This window comes from Pantherophis guttatus, chromosome 2 (assembly GCF_059756535.1).
Source record: "Pantherophis guttatus breed Tessera chromosome 2, ASM5975653v1, whole genome shotgun sequence".
Lineage (NCBI taxonomy): Eukaryota > Metazoa > Chordata > Lepidosauria > Squamata > Colubridae > Pantherophis > Pantherophis guttatus.
The window spans coordinates 96,793,681-96,811,839 of record NC_142064.1 but is presented as its reverse complement, the minus strand read 5'-3'; the positions used below and the strand labels follow the sequence as shown (position 1 = coordinate 96,811,839).

The 18,159-nt window shown below is 34.4% G+C and overlaps 1 protein-coding gene across 1 annotated transcript in view; it reads left to right on the top strand.

The window, feature by feature from the left end:
* The window catches only part of PAX5 (paired box 5), a 228,626-nt gene that overhangs the window by 10,801 nt on the left and 199,666 nt on the right, over positions 1-18,159 (top strand). Inside the window, exons 3-5 of the mRNA XM_034410762.3 lie at positions 1,784-1,981; positions 11,429-11,493; positions 14,332-14,460. Of these exons, the coding sequence (XP_034266653.1) occupies positions 1,784-1,981; positions 11,429-11,493; positions 14,332-14,460 (392 nt within the window). The remainder of the gene's footprint in view (positions 1-1,783; positions 1,982-11,428; positions 11,494-14,331; positions 14,461-18,159) is intronic.

Here is an 18,159-nt window from a genome sequence, read left to right as displayed (position 1 = left end):
AAGTCAGATAATGTGATCAAAGCAGAAAAATTATTCTCTGAAGGCACCTAAATGTTCTTATTTCTTATTAAAGGGCTGTCTTGAGTCTCTTGGCGATTGAGTGGCCCTAAAAATTGATTAATTGAATTAATAAATGAATCATTGTTAGGCATAAACACATTGTTACTTATTCTATGATAATTATTGCATATATAAGAAAGTCACAATTAAATTTGGACCAGAGGTGTTATTTTATTTTATTTATTATTCTATTTCTATATCATTCTTCCTGCCAGAGGATCTTAGTGCAATTCACAACAATATCATGCAAACAGATTTAAGTAAATCCATCATAATAAAACCCACAATATTGGTTTATTTATTAGATTTTGAAACCATTTAATCCTGGCAATTTACAGAACTAAAAGTATCCTTACCATAATCATATAAACTAAAACAATAAAAGCATAAAAAGGATTATCATTAATTTAAATTAAAACAGTTTTTGAATTACACTTAATATTTTAATGCAGCAATTTTAATTAATTATTTAAAAGGCCTCTGGAAGAGAGCCATTTGCTCCAATTTTTGGAAGGCTAATAAAAGGTTGGCAAGTCAAACCTCCTATTTCACAAAGCAGGAGCCTGCAATTGGGAAGTGTTTCTTCTAACAATAAATACATTAAATAAAGTTTATTAATAAAAACAAAGTAGCAGTTAACCCAGAAGAAGACTGGCTTTCAATAAGTTGTTACCCAGGAATGCCCAGGTGAAAAAGAGTCACGAGATTCATCTTCTGAAAGAAGGCAGCACAAGGATCATCTGAGCAGTCTTTGGGAGAAAATTCCATAATTGGGGCTCTGCCACTCAGAATGTAAAGATTTAGACATATTTTCACCAATAAACAGCTTGTGCAAACTGGAACTGAAGAGCAGGTCATTTTTTTAAAAAAGCTAGCAGACATATTGGATGGGAACCTTTTCCTTAGGATTCTGTGCAAACCTTACATTTTTTGGATAATTATTCCCCAAAAGATGAGCTCCAGATATGTTGGATTTCAATTCCACAATTCCCAATGTGCAGGGCAAACCGAATGAGGGATTAAATACAACATATTTGGAGGGGACCACTCGGGAAAGACTGTAGTCGAATTTCACTTCAGTATTCTACTTTTTTGATTAACAATTTATTAGGCCACAAATAGAGAGTACCAAGAAAAAAAAAAGAGAGAGAGATTCATCTCTAACAATAAATGTGGAAATTCCTCAACAAAGTATATACCGAAGTTCAGTCACTATTGTATGTAGGTAGTCTTCGATTTACAATAGTTCATTTAATGACTGTTCAAATTCCCATAGTCACTAAGTTCCTTCCTTTTCTAAAATGATGCTAATTTAACACTTTATGTCTATATCATGTCTTTGACAATTTCCTATAAATACGGCAGAGTCAAAATACTGGTATGATTTAATTTTGTTGCAGATTAATGATACAGATTTTGAGATAATTTTAAATTCAAGCATGATATTTTAACTCATTTTTTTGCTGGCAAAAAATGCATGCAACAGTATTGTAGTTACTCCCTTTAAATAATATATAATGTCAAAAATCTAAGAAAAGAAATGAATATATTATTAATATCAGTGATGCAATATCGTAAAGATATGTTAATATATTCCTATTGAAAATGCTAAAACCTAATTTGTGCCATTCTTAAATTCTTATCATTTATTGGAGGTGGGAGGAGAGCTTATAATTAAAATGCTTTCTAAACCTAAGCTTTTCTTTTCTGCATTTTACCCTAGGTATTACGAGACTGGAAGCATTAAGCCTGGAGTTATTGGAGGTTCAAAGCCAAAGGTTGCCACGCCCAAAGTAGTAGAAAAAATTGCAGAATATAAACGCCAAAACCCCACCATGTTTGCTTGGGAGATCAGGGACAGACTTTTAGCAGAAAGAGTGTGCGATAATGACACAGTGCCCAGCGTTAGTTCAATTAACAGGTAAGATTATTTTAGACTGCACAGTAGAGATGCTTTTTGGCAGTGTTCGTTATTATCTGAAAATGACACAGGATTATTTTGGCTATTTGCATGGCTGTTTTTTTGCAAAATCCGTATGTACCAGTCAGTTAAGTTTTCATCTAAGTTTGCTTCACTGAGCCAAATAGAAACAATCTCTAATATGGGATGGTAGAAATAATGCATACTTATACGCTGGTGGCGCAGCAGACTAATAGCCTGTTATTAACATTCAGCTGCCTGCAATTACTGCAAGTTCGAATCTCCCCAGGCTCAAGGTTGACTCAGCCTTCCATCCTTTCTAAGGTAGGTAAATTGAGGACCCAGTTTGTGGGGGCAATAAGCTGACTTTGTATAAATATACAAAAGTATGAAGGCTATTGCTTAACGCATTGTAAGCCACCCTGAGTCTCCGGAGAAGGGCGGCATATAAATCAAATAAAAAAAAATATGCACACATATAAGATTAACAAAAGTATTACAACATTTGTCCTAGATTCCAGATTTTGTGTGTGTGTTCCTATAGACTGACACGCTGACATTTGAATTCTCAGGAGAAGATGACAGTATTAATTTGTCATATAATGAAATTACTCCAAACTTAATACAATTAAGAAATGAGGAACAAATAAACTAGGAGAAAGATCAGATATTCTAGATTTTCCTGCATCTTTATTAGCATTGTATTGAAAGGAAATCAATAATTTATCTGACAATTCAAACAAAGATGGAGAATCTAGGCTGGAACTGGTAAGTTCAATTTCTTGACTGGTGTAATGAATCTATGAAGTTTATTATTATTTAGCATATGACGAGAACATGACAGAATCTATCAGATTTTGGGTAAATTTTGGTAAATAGTTTGCAATTCTAATACAAAACATGCTATAAAAATAGAACTGTGTATTATGGAGGTTTGGTGATTTGAGCTTCTCTGTTGCCAAAAACAGTTACGCTTACAAATATGTATACTTTTTGCTTTTTCAAGGAGAGTTGGTCATTGATTTTATTATTTATTAAACAAATTTATATAACCACCCAACTCACACATAAGTGTCTTTGTGTGGCTTACAACATTTAAAATACCCATCCTATCATCCTAGCGCCTACAGTAGGAATTCATCACATCCCAGATACATGTTCCATAAGAGTTGAAATATCATTTAGATATGATACACTATCTATTTTTCCTCTGTAAGTTCTATTTAAATTCACATTTTGATCAGAAGTAGATTACTGCGAATTTATTATCTGGTGTGTTTGTTATATTAATTACTGAAGCATTAACACTATTAAGAAAAGTGTTCTATATTAAGATATGCAGCATAGTTCAAATTCCTGATAGAAATTCAAGCTAGTTTTGCTAGCATTTCTTGCAATTTGATAGTACATCTCAAATTTCCTGAGATATTGTAGGTAGTTCTGAGTTGTTATAGAATAAGTCAAACTCATTTATGTATTTATTTATATGTATTCGTTCAATTTATATGGCTACCCATCTCAAAGAAGTGACTCCGGGTGGCTAACAATGTTTTTAAAAAAGGCAAAAGAAAAACAGAAACTGCAAAATAAATAGACAATTGGCAGCTGAGATTTTTTTCTTAAAAAAATATCAATACAGATATAATACAAATACTTCAAGAAATCTAATTTGTAGACTCAAAACCTAAGCCCAGGAACCCAGAATCTTGCAAAAGGTAAACATATAATAAATATAATAGAATATAAATTTGTATCTTTATCCTGGTCACTTTTATTATGAACAGAAAAAAAACCTTAATATGCATCCAAAGAATCTTTTAAATATCATGTCCATCATACAGACTTTTCAGGCATGCTATCTGGTGTTTGCTGGTACAGAGAATATATTCGATTTAAAATTAAATAAATTTGTTTGGTAAATCAAAGACATACATGATGTATAAGTGTTATGTATTTATATATAAAGACAACAATAACATTAAAGGACTTTGTCATGATTTAGCTTTGATTCCAGAAAGGTGCCTTGGAATGTTCTGGAAATGAATATATCGTAGCTGTTTGCAACTATTTAAAACTGCTGCAGAGGCCAGCTACCTGGTCCTAGGAAAAGTTACAACTGCTCAAGTTGTGTTCAAAGTCTCTTTCCAGATTTTTCTGAATCACTGCATAACCCTACTAATTTCTATTCATCTCAAGTTTATATTTTCAATATAACTAATAATAAAATTCCATCTGTACAAATCAACATGAAATCAAGCTTTACATATTATGTTATATTTCTATTTAAGGATTCAAACATTTTTGGAATGCCACAAAATGTTTAGCATTTTAATAGTAAAATATTTACAATCATCAGAGACTAGGAAAAATGTTCAGTATACAAAAATGAAGAATGTCAGTTTTTCAGTGGATTGTCAAATTGTATTTAAATAACTAAGTATTTTGCAGTTGAATTACATAGCTTCATGTATATTTATAACATGAAGAACATTGGCTTAAATTTGGATTAAAATTAAGAAGACTACCTGCAATTTAACATATTTCATTAATTTTAATGGAAAATATGTGCTACCAGCTTTTTTGTGAGGGGAATGATTATTTGAAGTGCTATTAAAACATTAAAGTTGATTTCTTTTCTAAATGAAGTGAAAGCACAATAATTAATCACATAGGCTAAAACAGAAATTCTAGTTATCTGCACTTTTGATGAATTTTGAATCAGTTATTAGATTTACTTTCTTTTCTGCTACAAATATTATAGGATTGTGGATCAAAGTGATAGTTCTGCAGTGACCAGCTACATAAATCTACATTCTTGCTATCACACATATAATTTAAGAAATTTTATATCACCTAATCAAATAACATATTTGGGTAAGACTGAAAAGTAAATTAATAGCTTGACCTACAATCTAATTAAAAATGTTCATTAGTTAAAGCTAGCTTAGTCATATTAATATCAATATGTTGTAACTGGAAGAAGTTCAAATATTCTTGGCCTTTGATTAAGTTACCTCAGCTTGTGTTATCTTAAAATAATGTTTGTTTCTTACACTTACTACAAATCAAGGAACTAGCTCTGGGTTCAGCAATATTCATGCCACTTTTATGAAGCTTGGATTAGAATTCAGTATATAACTACAGATAATTTTTTGCTGAGTTCAATGAGGCTAATTTTAAAGAAATCATATACGCTTTTTATTTTGTTACCGGCCTTTATGGAAGCCATTCACCAAAAACATTTTAAGCGACAAATACATTCTCTTGTGTATAAAGATCTCATGCTGATGTAAAATTTATCTTAATTTTAATTTACACCAGGTGCTTTAAGTAATTGATTTTTATATTCTTCTCCTTCACTACTCTTTTTTCCTTTTATAGAATAAATCTATGTTGTCCCCAGGAATTGAGTTCAATTTGAAGATGTCTTTATTTTTGAATTAGAGAAATCCTTGCTCCAAATATTTTGTAATCTAAAACTTGGTCATGTGGAGAAAAAAAAGTGATAGGCATTGAATGGGGAGTATAAAATAACAAGACAATGAAGAAAAGATAAATATTTATTCTTTTTATAGACACATGGTTTTATTACAGATCGATGCATACAAATTGATGGTTATGGTTGCTGTATGATCCAGGCAAATTATAGAACTGGATTTGCTTAGCTTGCGCAATGGACTTTGTTCCAGACATGTTCTCTGAATACACATTATTATTATTATTATTATTATTATTATTATTATTATTATTATTATTATTATTATTATTTTGGTTTGTGGTACAGTCAGCCAGATGCTCAGACTGGTTTTCGGCATTTTTGTCCACCTATTGAGTTTGTCCCAAGGACTTGGGATAGGCAGATGTGGATATTTGATGGTGTTAAAGATTGAAATATTTGATAGTGTTAAAGATCAAAAGGTCGGCAGTTCAGCAGTTCGAATCCCTAGTGTCGCGTTACAGGGTGAGCTCCCGTTATTTGTCCCAGCTTCTGCCAACCTAGCAGTTCGAAAGCACATAAAAAATGCAAGTAGAAAAATAGGGACCACTTTGGTGGGAAGGTAACAGCATTCCATGCACCTTTGGTGTTTAGTCATGCCGGTCACATGACCACAGAGACGTCTTCGGACAGCGCTGGCTCTTCGGCTTTGAGATGGAGATGAGCACTGCCCCCTAGAGTTGGGAATGACTAGCACATATGTGCGAGGGGAACCTTTAAAGATATTGTTGCAGGATGTAAGCTGTTCGGAGTAAAGCTGCCTTTTACAATTGACTGGTGGTGATTTTGTCAATGCCGACAGTGTTCAAGTGTGGCCCTAGTCTATTTGGAGTTCTACCGAAGACCCCTATGACTATTGGTACTTCCTCTGCTTTCTTTTGCCACAATTGTTCTATTTTTAGTTGCAGGACTTGTATCTTGTTATCTTCTCCAATTCCTTCTTTTCTATTCAGCTGCCTCCAGATACTGCTACTTCCACTATTCAGACTTTTTTTTTTTGCCTTTCTTGTTATTTTTCTTATTTCTTATTTACTAAACTTAAATTCCATCTCACCTAGAGGCAATTCAAGAAGTGACTCTAGGCAGCTTACAATCAATTAAAAACAATAAGATAAAATATTTAAAACATTAAAACAATAAATATTAACACTAAAGTTGAGTTAAAATTAATAAAGATGGGAAGAAAGGGAGGAAGAATGATATAGGGAAAGGTGGAGCTTTATCTTAGTCCATTAACCACTTCCAGAATGACACAAGCCCATTGGCATCCCAGACCAGTTGGCAGATCCAGGTCTTTGATTCCTTTTGGAAGACCAAAAGCTGTGTATCTTACCTCAGGGGACATGATGTTCCAGAGGGCAGGAGCCACAGCAGAAAAACTCTTCCTGGACCATGCCCACAAAAATTCCTTGACTCATGAAATCTTCAGCATGGCCTTTCTGCTGGCACAGACGGGTCAGGCCAGTCTCATGGGGTGAGATGGCACCTCAGATAACCTGGATCCATGCCGTGAAAATCTTTAAAGGTAAGAACCCAAACCTTAATTCGGATTGGGAAGCAAACTGGCAACCAGTGTAATATCAGCAAGAACTGTCTGTGTGGCTTCATTCTGCGCCAGTTGTAGCTTCCAAATACTCTTCAAGGGTAGCCTTTGTAGAGTGCATTGCAATAGTCCAAGTATGAGATGATCAGCATTTGAATGACTGAGTGCAGGAACTCTTGATTCAGGAAAGAAGCAATTGCTACACCAGATGAACTGGCAAAAAGGCTTTCCTGGCCATGACTGCAACCTGCTCCTTGAGCAGGAGTCACAAGTTGAGATTAAGTAACTGGGACAGTGCAATCTCATTCAGAACTAGGTACAAAGAACAAATGGCATCACACACATGTTTACAAATTATAAATACTGTAAATACTGTATACAGTTGGATTATATATCTTTAATTATATCATGAGTCTGGGAACCAGGTACATGAGAAGCACTGCTGATGAAATATCTAAGGGAGGAAAGTGATTTTCACCAATTATTTTTCTGTAATGCTTTCCCTCCCACAGATCTGCTACAAAGAGGTGAGGGATCAACAACAAAGAAAAGATTCTTCAGGGTCCGATGTTGAGGAAGAGAATTTCCATAGCTCATAAGAAATTTTAGGCCCAGAGGGTCTCTAAGTAAAGATAATTATGTTCATGAGCAGCTAATCTTAATATTGATTTCATACATCATGTGGCAGTTAAAACTCAATAAAATAAATGGCATCATCTAAATCATATACAGGTAGTCCTCGACTTACGACTACAATTGACCCCAGAAGTTATGTTGCTAAGTGAGAAATTTGTTAAGTGAGTTTTGCCCCATTTTACGATTTTTCTTGCCGCATTTGTTAAGTGAATCACTGCAGTTGTTAAATTAGTAACATAGTTGTTAAGTGAATCTGGCTTTCCCATTGACTTTGCTTGTCCGAAGGTAACAAAATGACCCTGGGACACTGCAACTGTCATAAATATGAGCCAGTTGTCAAACATTTGTACGTAAATCATGTGACCATGGGGGATGCTGCAAAGGTTGCAAGTGTGAAAAATGGTCATAAATCACTTTTTTCAGTGCCGTTATAACTTTGAATAGTCACTAAATGAATTGTTGTAAGTTGAGGACTACCTGTATCTGGAATCATAGTGTTGGAAGTAAGTTCATTGGCTTTTAATTCTTTCCTCTGAGCTGGGTATTCACAGCAAGGGGTCCTGTTTTTATTCCAATGTGTTATAAAACACATTGCTGGCACAGCTCGTCCTTTGCCTATATTCTTGGTCTAGTGAGGAAAGGAAAAGAAATGTTTTCTGGATGACAACTAAACTTGAAATCACCTCTAGTGATTGAATGCTTTATAGTTCTGACTTGATAAGTGGAGGGACATAAGTGAATGGACAAATGTCACAGACAATTCATATACCATCCAAACTATAATGCCATTGTTTGGTTTTGGACCAATGGGCTTTGATAGCTAGACATTGTGGTTGGAAACTGCAGTCTGGAAACTGGCCATGAAATGGCTTCCTTCCAGCTTTAGTGCCTTTACTATTCTTTGTTCTCTGGGCATGGATGTGTAGACTGACATGAAGACAGTAAGAGAGTGATGAGAGGCAAATCAGTGACTTATACAAGATCACAGTGTTTCATTTCTTGTTATAGAGGCTTATTTATCCAGTCACTTTTCACTCGATGTGAGTTCGCTTTGTGTACCTTTGAACACTCACAGAAAATTCTCTATATATCAATTCCCCCCCCTCCAAATCTGAATATCCATAAAGTCATTTAGTGGCAGGACTGGTTTTTTTTTAATCATAAGAATTGAAGAACTAGATGGTTTGAAATTAAGATGGTGTGTCCAAGTATGCTTGTGAATGTGAGGAATTCTGTAAAAAACTGTGTACCGCTAAAATCTCAATAAAGAAATGTAACACTGAAGGGTCCTTGGTTCTCTCTGAGCTTGGTTGCTTTCTTGCAGAAGTTTCATTACTCAGATTAGGTAACATCATCAGTGCTGATGACACACTGATGATATAATGAAATGTTTGTAAGAAAACAACCAGACTCAGATTCAACATGTTAAAATCCCTCAAATATTCTCTTTTATCCAAACTTAGCATTATTATAAAGTTCTATTTTTTGTAGGTTTATTAAAGATCTACTTATTATGGCATTGTTCTATATTATCTTTATTATAGGCTAAGAAAAGTTTGAGGGATTTTAACATGTTGAATCATGACTTAGTTTGTGATTTAATTCCCCGCTGTTTTCTCCATAAGGTCTTAGATTTACTAACCATAAATGCAACATCCATGAGCCTTTTCAAGAATAACATGGTTGTGCTCGGCAAAAAATTGCTGCTTAACTCTACATATAAAACTTGCTTCTAGATTTTGTTTTAAGTACATAGCTTTAAACTATATATTTGGGAAAATAAACTTATGTTGGTCCTCTGATATACAAGGACTTAACCAGTGTTGTTCATAGACTGGCGAATTGTGCAAACTTGGGAAAGTAAATAATTTGTGGCAATAATTTTTCAGTTACTTTATTAAAATTATTTATATCACCATGATCATGATCATGATAAACATAATCATCATGATAATCATCCCACCATCCCATCATCTACTTCAAGATGAAGGCTTAGACATGCTGTTCTGTACTGTTTAAACCTTGAATTGAGTTACATGATCAGTCCAACATTTCTGTGGCTGTTTTCTGGGTTGTATATAAAACCCAGAAAACAGGGTTTTATATACTTGAATATTATTTTCTTCTAAAATATATTCTAAGTCTGAAAAATTAACAAATGAGAATAAATTAAACTGGAGCACATAAATATTATATGTGCTGGATGTGTAGAATAGTATAACATAGCATAGCATAGCATAGCATAGCATAGCATAGCATAGCATAGCATAGCATAGCATAGCATAGCATAGCATAATATGCATAGAATTATGGGCAATTAATAGAACGTTAGTTGAGTGAAGACTTTATTCATTTAAGATATTGAATTTGTATACTGGCTGTCTGCTTATATAAACACTTGAGCCAACTTATAAAAGCTGCAACATTAGAATCAATAAAATTGCAATCAATTAGCAGGTAGATTGGTGGAAGTAGTGGTAAAATGCACCTCTCTAAATTGGAACCTGGAAAAGGCCCTTTTCTATTATTAAGCTCTGGCAGCAAGGGCAACTTCTTCAGGCCTTCTTCTGATTTAGATAACTGGGTAAGTTCATAACTGGGAAGGCAGCACTTCAGGTAGACAAGATTAGTGTATCAGTTCGTTCTTATTGAAATCAATGACAAGCTCACCATTTACGTATACTGTAGATCTCTTGTTTTAGCTCTTCTTACTACATCTACTTACTCTGTAGATGTCCTATATAGTAGATGTCCTGATTTAGTCCACAATAGTATTTTCCCCATCCAAATATACATAAACCAATATTTTTTATTAAAAAAATGTATAGTTATTGTTGCAAATGTGTCAATAAGTCAAGTTAAATCCCTTGTTTGTGATGGAATACATAAATTTGTTAATGAAGGAATAGTCTAAGTTTAAATAAATGGCAGAAAAATCTTTATCTCAAATAATGTTAATGTTTGGAGCAATTTTGTGATCAGCCAATGGCACCAGAAGTAAGGAAATCAAAACCAAGTACCTGGTTAATGATAACAAGGGGTCCCTTCAGCCAATATCTATAAGGTTACTCAAAATCTGCAATTGTGTTAGTGTTGCACACGTGTACAAAAGGGGCTGTGCTTGGATCACAGTGTTGTACCCATCATCTTTCAGATTTTGACTCTTTCTCCAATGAATGGCCCTGCTTCCTTTGTCTTAATTTTAGATTAATAAATCTAATTCAGTAATTTCAGTTTCCTTAGTCTTGATAAAATTAGTCATCATTAAGTTCCATGAAGCCAATGACATGGTAATTATTGGTGGTAATAATAATTAGTTGAAATCTGATTAATGTCAATGGGATTTAAATATAGCTTTCTTTCTTTGGATCAAAGGATTTGTGGGAATGGAGGTGTTGGTTGTTGGAATACCAACCAAATTATTGTTGGTATTGTATTTAATGTTGGTCCACTTACTCAATTGTCACTCTTTCAATTCGTCTTGATGGGGTAATAATATGTATATTATTCTGACTGTCCAAGCTTTTCTGAATGTTACCATCCTTCTGAGAATGTATTCAATACATGATTAATTTTGTGAATATAATCTCTCTTTTTTTTTTTACACTCTTTCAGCAAAATTTTCAGATGTTCACTGTAATGCTCTCTGGGATATACCACAGTAGTGAACTGAACTAACAATAACATTCATTATTGTTAATTATATTGCATAAATAATTTGTTCTCTGTTGTTATTTATATAATTGTAAGTAGGAATTTGTCTATTATGCAGGATTATTCGGACAAAGGTGCAGCAACCACCTAACCAGCAAGTCCCAGCCTCAAGTCATAGCATAGGTAACGAAAATTGTGTGCGCATGTGTGTGTGTGTATTCATTCTAAGGAACTTTTAATCACTCTTATGGCCAGAAAATTCTGCATAAAACAGTTCAGCACACGTACTAATGCACCTTCTTTATCATTCTCCAAGGGCTGAACATGGTAAATGAATTTTATAAATACTGCTAAAAGGTTTTGAATTTTACTGATTATTATGATAAATAGCTTTCACCATGAGACAGAAAATTGAAATCTAAACCAAAAAAAAAAATATCATCCTACTAATGGGGGTCTATAGAATGTCAGATAATTAAAGTAATAAATCAAGAAAAGGATAGTTCTTCATAACATTTTCTGCACCATTAGTCAGTAAGTAGTTTTGAATGTGTTTTTTTTCCTTCTATCAACCAAGCCTTCCATAATTCTTTGTGCAGTTGCAATTTTCAGTGAAGAGGTAGCAAAACTTTGAAAACTTTATTTCGCTCTCTCTCTCTCTCTCTCTCTCTTTTTACCTAATTCAGATGCATACCATCAAACTCTAGTCATTGAAAAGTAATAGACTTTATAGGGTTTTTTTGGCCAAGTCCCTGACACAGAAATAGAACTCCTTAAAATAAACTCAGCTAATTTGAAGTTACTTACATAATATATTCAAGCCGATATGCTCTTGCTGAACCAAAGACGAGGAATCAACATACTTCAACTGAACTAATTTTTAAAAGCAGATTACCATAGATACCTTGATTTTATTGCCTTTACAAAAACATTCCCTCTGTAAAACGTTTTGAGAGAAATGAATTTCAGTAAATTTTATTTGGATTAAAAACAAGTTTATTAAGTTGCACGTATTTGTTTTAAATATGAACAGTTTTAAAACAGAATAAAGGGAAATGCATTCCAGAATAATCTCACTGATTTCACTTGAGACGGAATGGATTTAATTCCAGTTATTTCATCTCAAGATACGGATGGGTCCATAGAGAAGAAATCTTCAATCTATTAATTTGTAATTGTCCCTCTCACTTCAGTTCAATTTTAGGATCTTTAGCGAATATCATATATTGCACTATTGCAGTGATAGCCCATTCATGCCCTTCAAGTTGCACCTGATCCCGTTGGCTATGTGTGTTCCCTTGAGTTTGGGGGCTGGAATGAATAGTGCCCAACAGGAGAGGGTATGAATGTGTGCCAAATTGCCTGTTATTGACTTTATTAGACATATTGTTTTTGTTTGGATGTTTCTGTCAGCTTCCTAAAGTCACATTGTTCAGGTTGAATAGTCATGCAAATTATTTAAATAAGAAATATTTAAAAATTAAATGTGTATTTCCCCACTCCATGGCTTCAGCAGAAAGAACTCTAATCCACCTGATGTGTCCTTTCTACCTCCTTTGCTGCATCTCTAAGGCTTCTCTAGAAGGGAAGCTACTGAATGATGTGGATGGTGTTTTTTGTGAATATACTGAGAGGGGAATGGAGCAGGCAGAGAAATTACTTATCCAAGGTTCCTGATTTTGAATCATGTTTGACTTCTGAATTTGTGAAGTCTAATTACATAGAATACATATAACTTCTTAAATAAATTAAATTGGATCTTTATTAGCCATAAAACCAACAATGGATGGCACTGATATGCACTCTGCATACTTAATTCCAATTTCAGTGTGTATTTTGCTCCAAGAGTTCCAACGAAATCAAATTAACTCAGTACTGAAGCAGGCGAGTTGTATCATTTGGCAGGCTGAGTTGTCTACTCCAGCAGGGAAGATTTTGAATGATATTGAAGGACAAAAGAATGTTAGTTATTTATGTGTTTTGCTTTTGTTAGAAATGCCATTTGCAGACCAAGAGATTCTGTTATACACAAGACCCGAAGCGTTATTTTCTTTTATTCTAAACATAAAATGCAAATGTAGCAACAATTGTTACTACAACCCTCTTTTTCTTTAGACTGCAAGTGTCCTAGAACATCTATATTGAAAATTAAATTTAAATCAGTGGTGGATTGTTACCGGTTTGCCCCAGATCAGGAGAACTGGTAGCGGTGGTGGGAGGCTCCGCCCACCCAACTAGACGCTTCTGCGCATGTGCAAAAGTGTCGCATGCGCCCAAATGTGAACCGGTAGTGATGAGTTTTGAAACCTGCCCCTGGTTTAAATCCCTTGTTGGGGCCACACAATAACAAGGAATTTAAACCAGGGGTGGGTTTCAAAACTGCATTCCTTTTCAGACTAATTTATTGCGAGCAAATGGCCTTGTATATGCTATCCTGGAAAAGAATGAAATGACAACTATCAATTTTTTGTGAGCTAGAGGAAAGCATGAGTTAAAAGTCAGATGAAAATCCATAACTTGGATTCATAATTTGACTTAGCCATAACCTCATAATCTGCTTTTAGGCAAAGATTTCCCACCTTAACATGGGGATATTAACACTATTATAAATTAGAAGGTGGTTGTATGATATGATAAATATGATGCATAGGAAGTATTTTGAACCTTTACAAACTAACTACTACATCATAAATGGTCCAAAATACTAAACCTAAGTTTTTCACCACCTGTTCTGAGGCCTTCTTTCCCTATCTCATATTGTCCAGAAGCAAAATTCCAGAATTTTTAGCCACTGATAAAATGAATTATTTTTGTGGTGCCCACATTTATTTCATTTTTTTGTCATAGTATCTAGAGCTGATAGCTGAGACTAGACTGGAAACTGATATTCTAGTGACTGCATATAGTCTCTTTCCCTCTGCCACTTCCTCTTCCCTTCTCAAAGAGATGATTGTAAGATGTTGACACATGCTTATTTTTTCATGTTGGTTTGCCCATTGATTCATTTGTTTCTAATTACAGCCTCCACAGGGTCTGTGACGCAGGTGTCTTCAGTAAGCACAGACTCAGCTGGCTCCTCCTACTCGATTAGTGGAATTCTGGGAATTACTTCTCCCAGTGCTGAAAGCAACAAACGCAAAAGAGAGGAAGGTAAAAAAAATCACATTCTTATGTGTCTATGGAAGTGCATGTTCTAGTCTTTATTGCTCTATTTGATATTTAATTCCCAGTACAAACGTCTTCACAAGGTAGAGAAATGACATTTTGGGGGTGAGTTAATTTTAATGGATTTTCTTAAAAAACAAACAAAGAAGAAACTGTGTGTGTAGACAAAATAATTCATTGGAAAATTATGAATCAACGTATCCAGAAAGCAAAATGATTGAACAAGAATAAATCTTTTGAATTATTATTTTACTGTATCCACTTTGAGAATATTATTTTATTCTATTCTGACATCCATGACTGCTACAATTTCAAACAAGAGTAGGGTGGAAGAAAGATGAGATTCTAATACCGCCCCAAAATTACAATGTTGGGGGCCTTGGACTTTTCAAATAGCAATATTAATTTATGTCAATACTTCATGAAATGACAACATGGTTAAACACCTGTTTTATAACTGTGTTAATATGAGAACTGGGCAGTACCTCAAATTCTTCTTGCATTATCAGTTTAATTGGGAGAGGGGTTCATGTAAGCATTGTACTGTTCATTTTTTTTTATTTTCCAAAATTCAGAGTAATACAAAAAATATAATATATAAAAGTAGTAGAGTGAGTAGAAACTAGACAATGAAATTTCTTTGTGTGTGTGTGTGTGTGTGTGGATTTGATTGAATTAGTTATGTGAATCGTTCAACACAGTTAATCAGTGTTGTCTTCATTCAGCATGTCCTGCCTGAAGCCACCTTTTCCAGAGTATGCCTGTTACACACCAAATTCTCATTAAGTCTTTTATAAAACTAGATCAGTGTGCACTGGGATGTAATCTTTAATGAGATTAATTTGTAGTTTGATCAACTGAACTTTGATTAAATTGTGTGTGAACCAATTTTAAAGAAGAACCAATTTTAATCAATGATTCTCTGCATAGAAAGACTATTCTCCATTTTAAAACCATTTTAACTATTAAGCCAAAACAACCAGGAGTTTTAAAATTATGAACAATTAGCTTTCTTTGAAACAATCAGTAGCAGCTTTTATTTATTTAAAATTATTTAGATTTCCTTCAATTATTTAAAATATTCACATGCTTTTAGCCATGCTCAGTATTATTTAACTTACAATGTTTAATTGACCAGTGAACAAACTGTTGACTCATGTATTAATTCTAATATGAGGCTCTTAGTAAGTTTCAAATATGAGGCTCTTAGTAAATTTAAAAAAAATCAGAAGCTTTTATTATGATCATAGAGCAGAAAACCTTTGATGTCAATCACAGTACATTAATATGTGTGAATGAGTGAAATAAAATATTCTTATTATAACAATATAAGTAAAAGAAGGGTCCCTCCAATCGGCTTTTCTAGTAATCCAGTCAATTCCTATAGATGTGAAAGCACTGATATTTATCTATGGTACTAGCCCTTTAGTGAGAAGAAGAGCAGAGTGGTTGCAATATAAATGTATTTAGATTTTCTTAATGGAGTTCCACCTTCTGCACTAGAAGTACTTCAGGTGAAAATCTATTCACAACTGCATCTTCATCCATTAATGACCACAGTGAGGTTTAGCACAAATAAGAATTAAATGCTACCGGCAGTAATTATTATACTAAGGACTTTCAGTCTAAGTAGGTAATCAGTCATCAAGAATTGACCAATCCTAGTCCCTGTGTGAATATGTTCTTAGCGCAAATACTATTGAATGTTACTTTATGTCAGTGCAATTCCTTTGAATTCTATACTCAGAATTAGATCAGAACATTAATGCTTAGCATTTCTATAACACCGCACTCCATAAAAATAAACTTTGCAGAGTGTTATTTCATATACTATACCAGTATTCTTTGGAGGTATTAGACTGGACCACTTAGAATTCCTGGGCAGCATTCTGGAACTTCTGAAGACAGAAAACAAATAGCAACTATCTCCTGAATGCCACTGAGTAAATTCATACCTTGAATTGGAACCATAACTTTTTTGATTCATAGCTTAACATTCTCATTACACTCTAGTATCATCAGTACATAATTTTACTTAATTAGAAAAAATATGCGAATTTTTCAACTTAGTTCAGTTTGTTTACTCCAGCTATAGCACAGAGGTAACAGATATAGCAGTATTTCCCCTGTCAGCTAAGTATAGTTTATAGTATAGACCAGGGGTGGCAAACTTGATTTCATTGAGGGCCGCATCAGGTTTGACCTTGGGGGGGTGGAGGGGGGTGTAACCAGGGTGGGTGTGGCCAGCTTGACATCACTCCTGTTGGGGTGGTCTGGGGTGGCCCGAGCATTCTGCCAGTGAAACAGGCTCCCGAGCTCCATTTTCGGTGGCCACCACCTCCTGCAACCCTCTGCCAGTGAAATCGATCAAATCTTTGTTACTCTATACTTCCTACAGACCATTCTAAAAACTCTGAGGATAACATAAAGAGCTTGCAGGCACACTTTCCTCATTTCTACAAATCTGAATTGCTTCCTCTATTGCTTTATCTAATGTTATAATTTTGGTTTCAGTTTAGTATTTTGTATAAATCAGGTTATTAACATAATACATTGTATGATTCCAGCCAATTTAATTTTCCAAGGTACAGTGATTTTCAAATATGGTTAATTGTAATATTGAAAACAAATTCCTTGAAAGGGAAAATCTCATTGAAATATTAAACAAGTTGGACTAGATAAACTTTAGTAGGCTTTGCTAAACAGAAAAAAAGCAGTGAAGTCTCCCTTTATTAAGTCTACAATATCTGGGCTGCAAAAATCCATATGATCAATAGCTGGCAGCAAAGAATTACTTTCCTTTGCTATCATCTAATGATCATATGAAGTTTTGCAGCCCAGATATAGCAGTCCTAAACTTTATTTCCCCCCAAAACTATTTGTCTAGAGACTAGAGCAGGGGTCTCCAACTTTGGCAACTTTAAGACTTGTGGACTTCAACTTCCAGAGTTCCTCAGCCAGAAGTTGCCAAGTCTTAAAGTTGCCAAGTCTTAAAGTTGCCAAAGTTGGAGACCCCTGGACGAGAGAGTTATAGGACTTGAACGACCATGGTGGCAAGTAGAATAGTGCTGCTAGAGGGGTTCTTGGGAATATCTTTCTGAGCCCTGCACAAAGCACTTCTCCTCCCCATCTACTACACAGTTCTGGGGGTTTCCTCTGCTAAAGAATAAAAGGGAAAAGTAATTCTTTGTTCCCAACCTGTGCAGTAAAAGAATGAAACGATCATTATTTTTTAAAGCACTGCTTTCTTTTTTATAGAGTTGCAACATTGTTTTCCCCCCCTCCTTTCTCTTGAAAACACTTTTCACAACTCTTAGAGGCTCTTTTAGAGCTTCTCTCCAAACCCTTTGCACTCTGGGAAATATTAAACAGGATTATTTGTAGCTTTATTCCACAAGGTAAGAAGTTTCTGTAAGAAGTTTGAAAGGAATCTCATCTCATCCCATCCCATCACTCTCTTATCCTGTATGTCTACCAGATTTTTTAAAGAATTTCTTTTTGTAGAGCTTCAGGAAACTATCCATGGTTAACTTGGCACTAGCACTGAGCTTTCACTAAAATGCTGGAATATTTTAAGGTCACTTCCTCATTTCTGGCAGCGAGCCTCTGCTGATCTCAGCTTCCTCTGTAAATAGAATAGCAGGTTTGGACCAACTTGCAATGAACTCCAGACAGACAGAAATA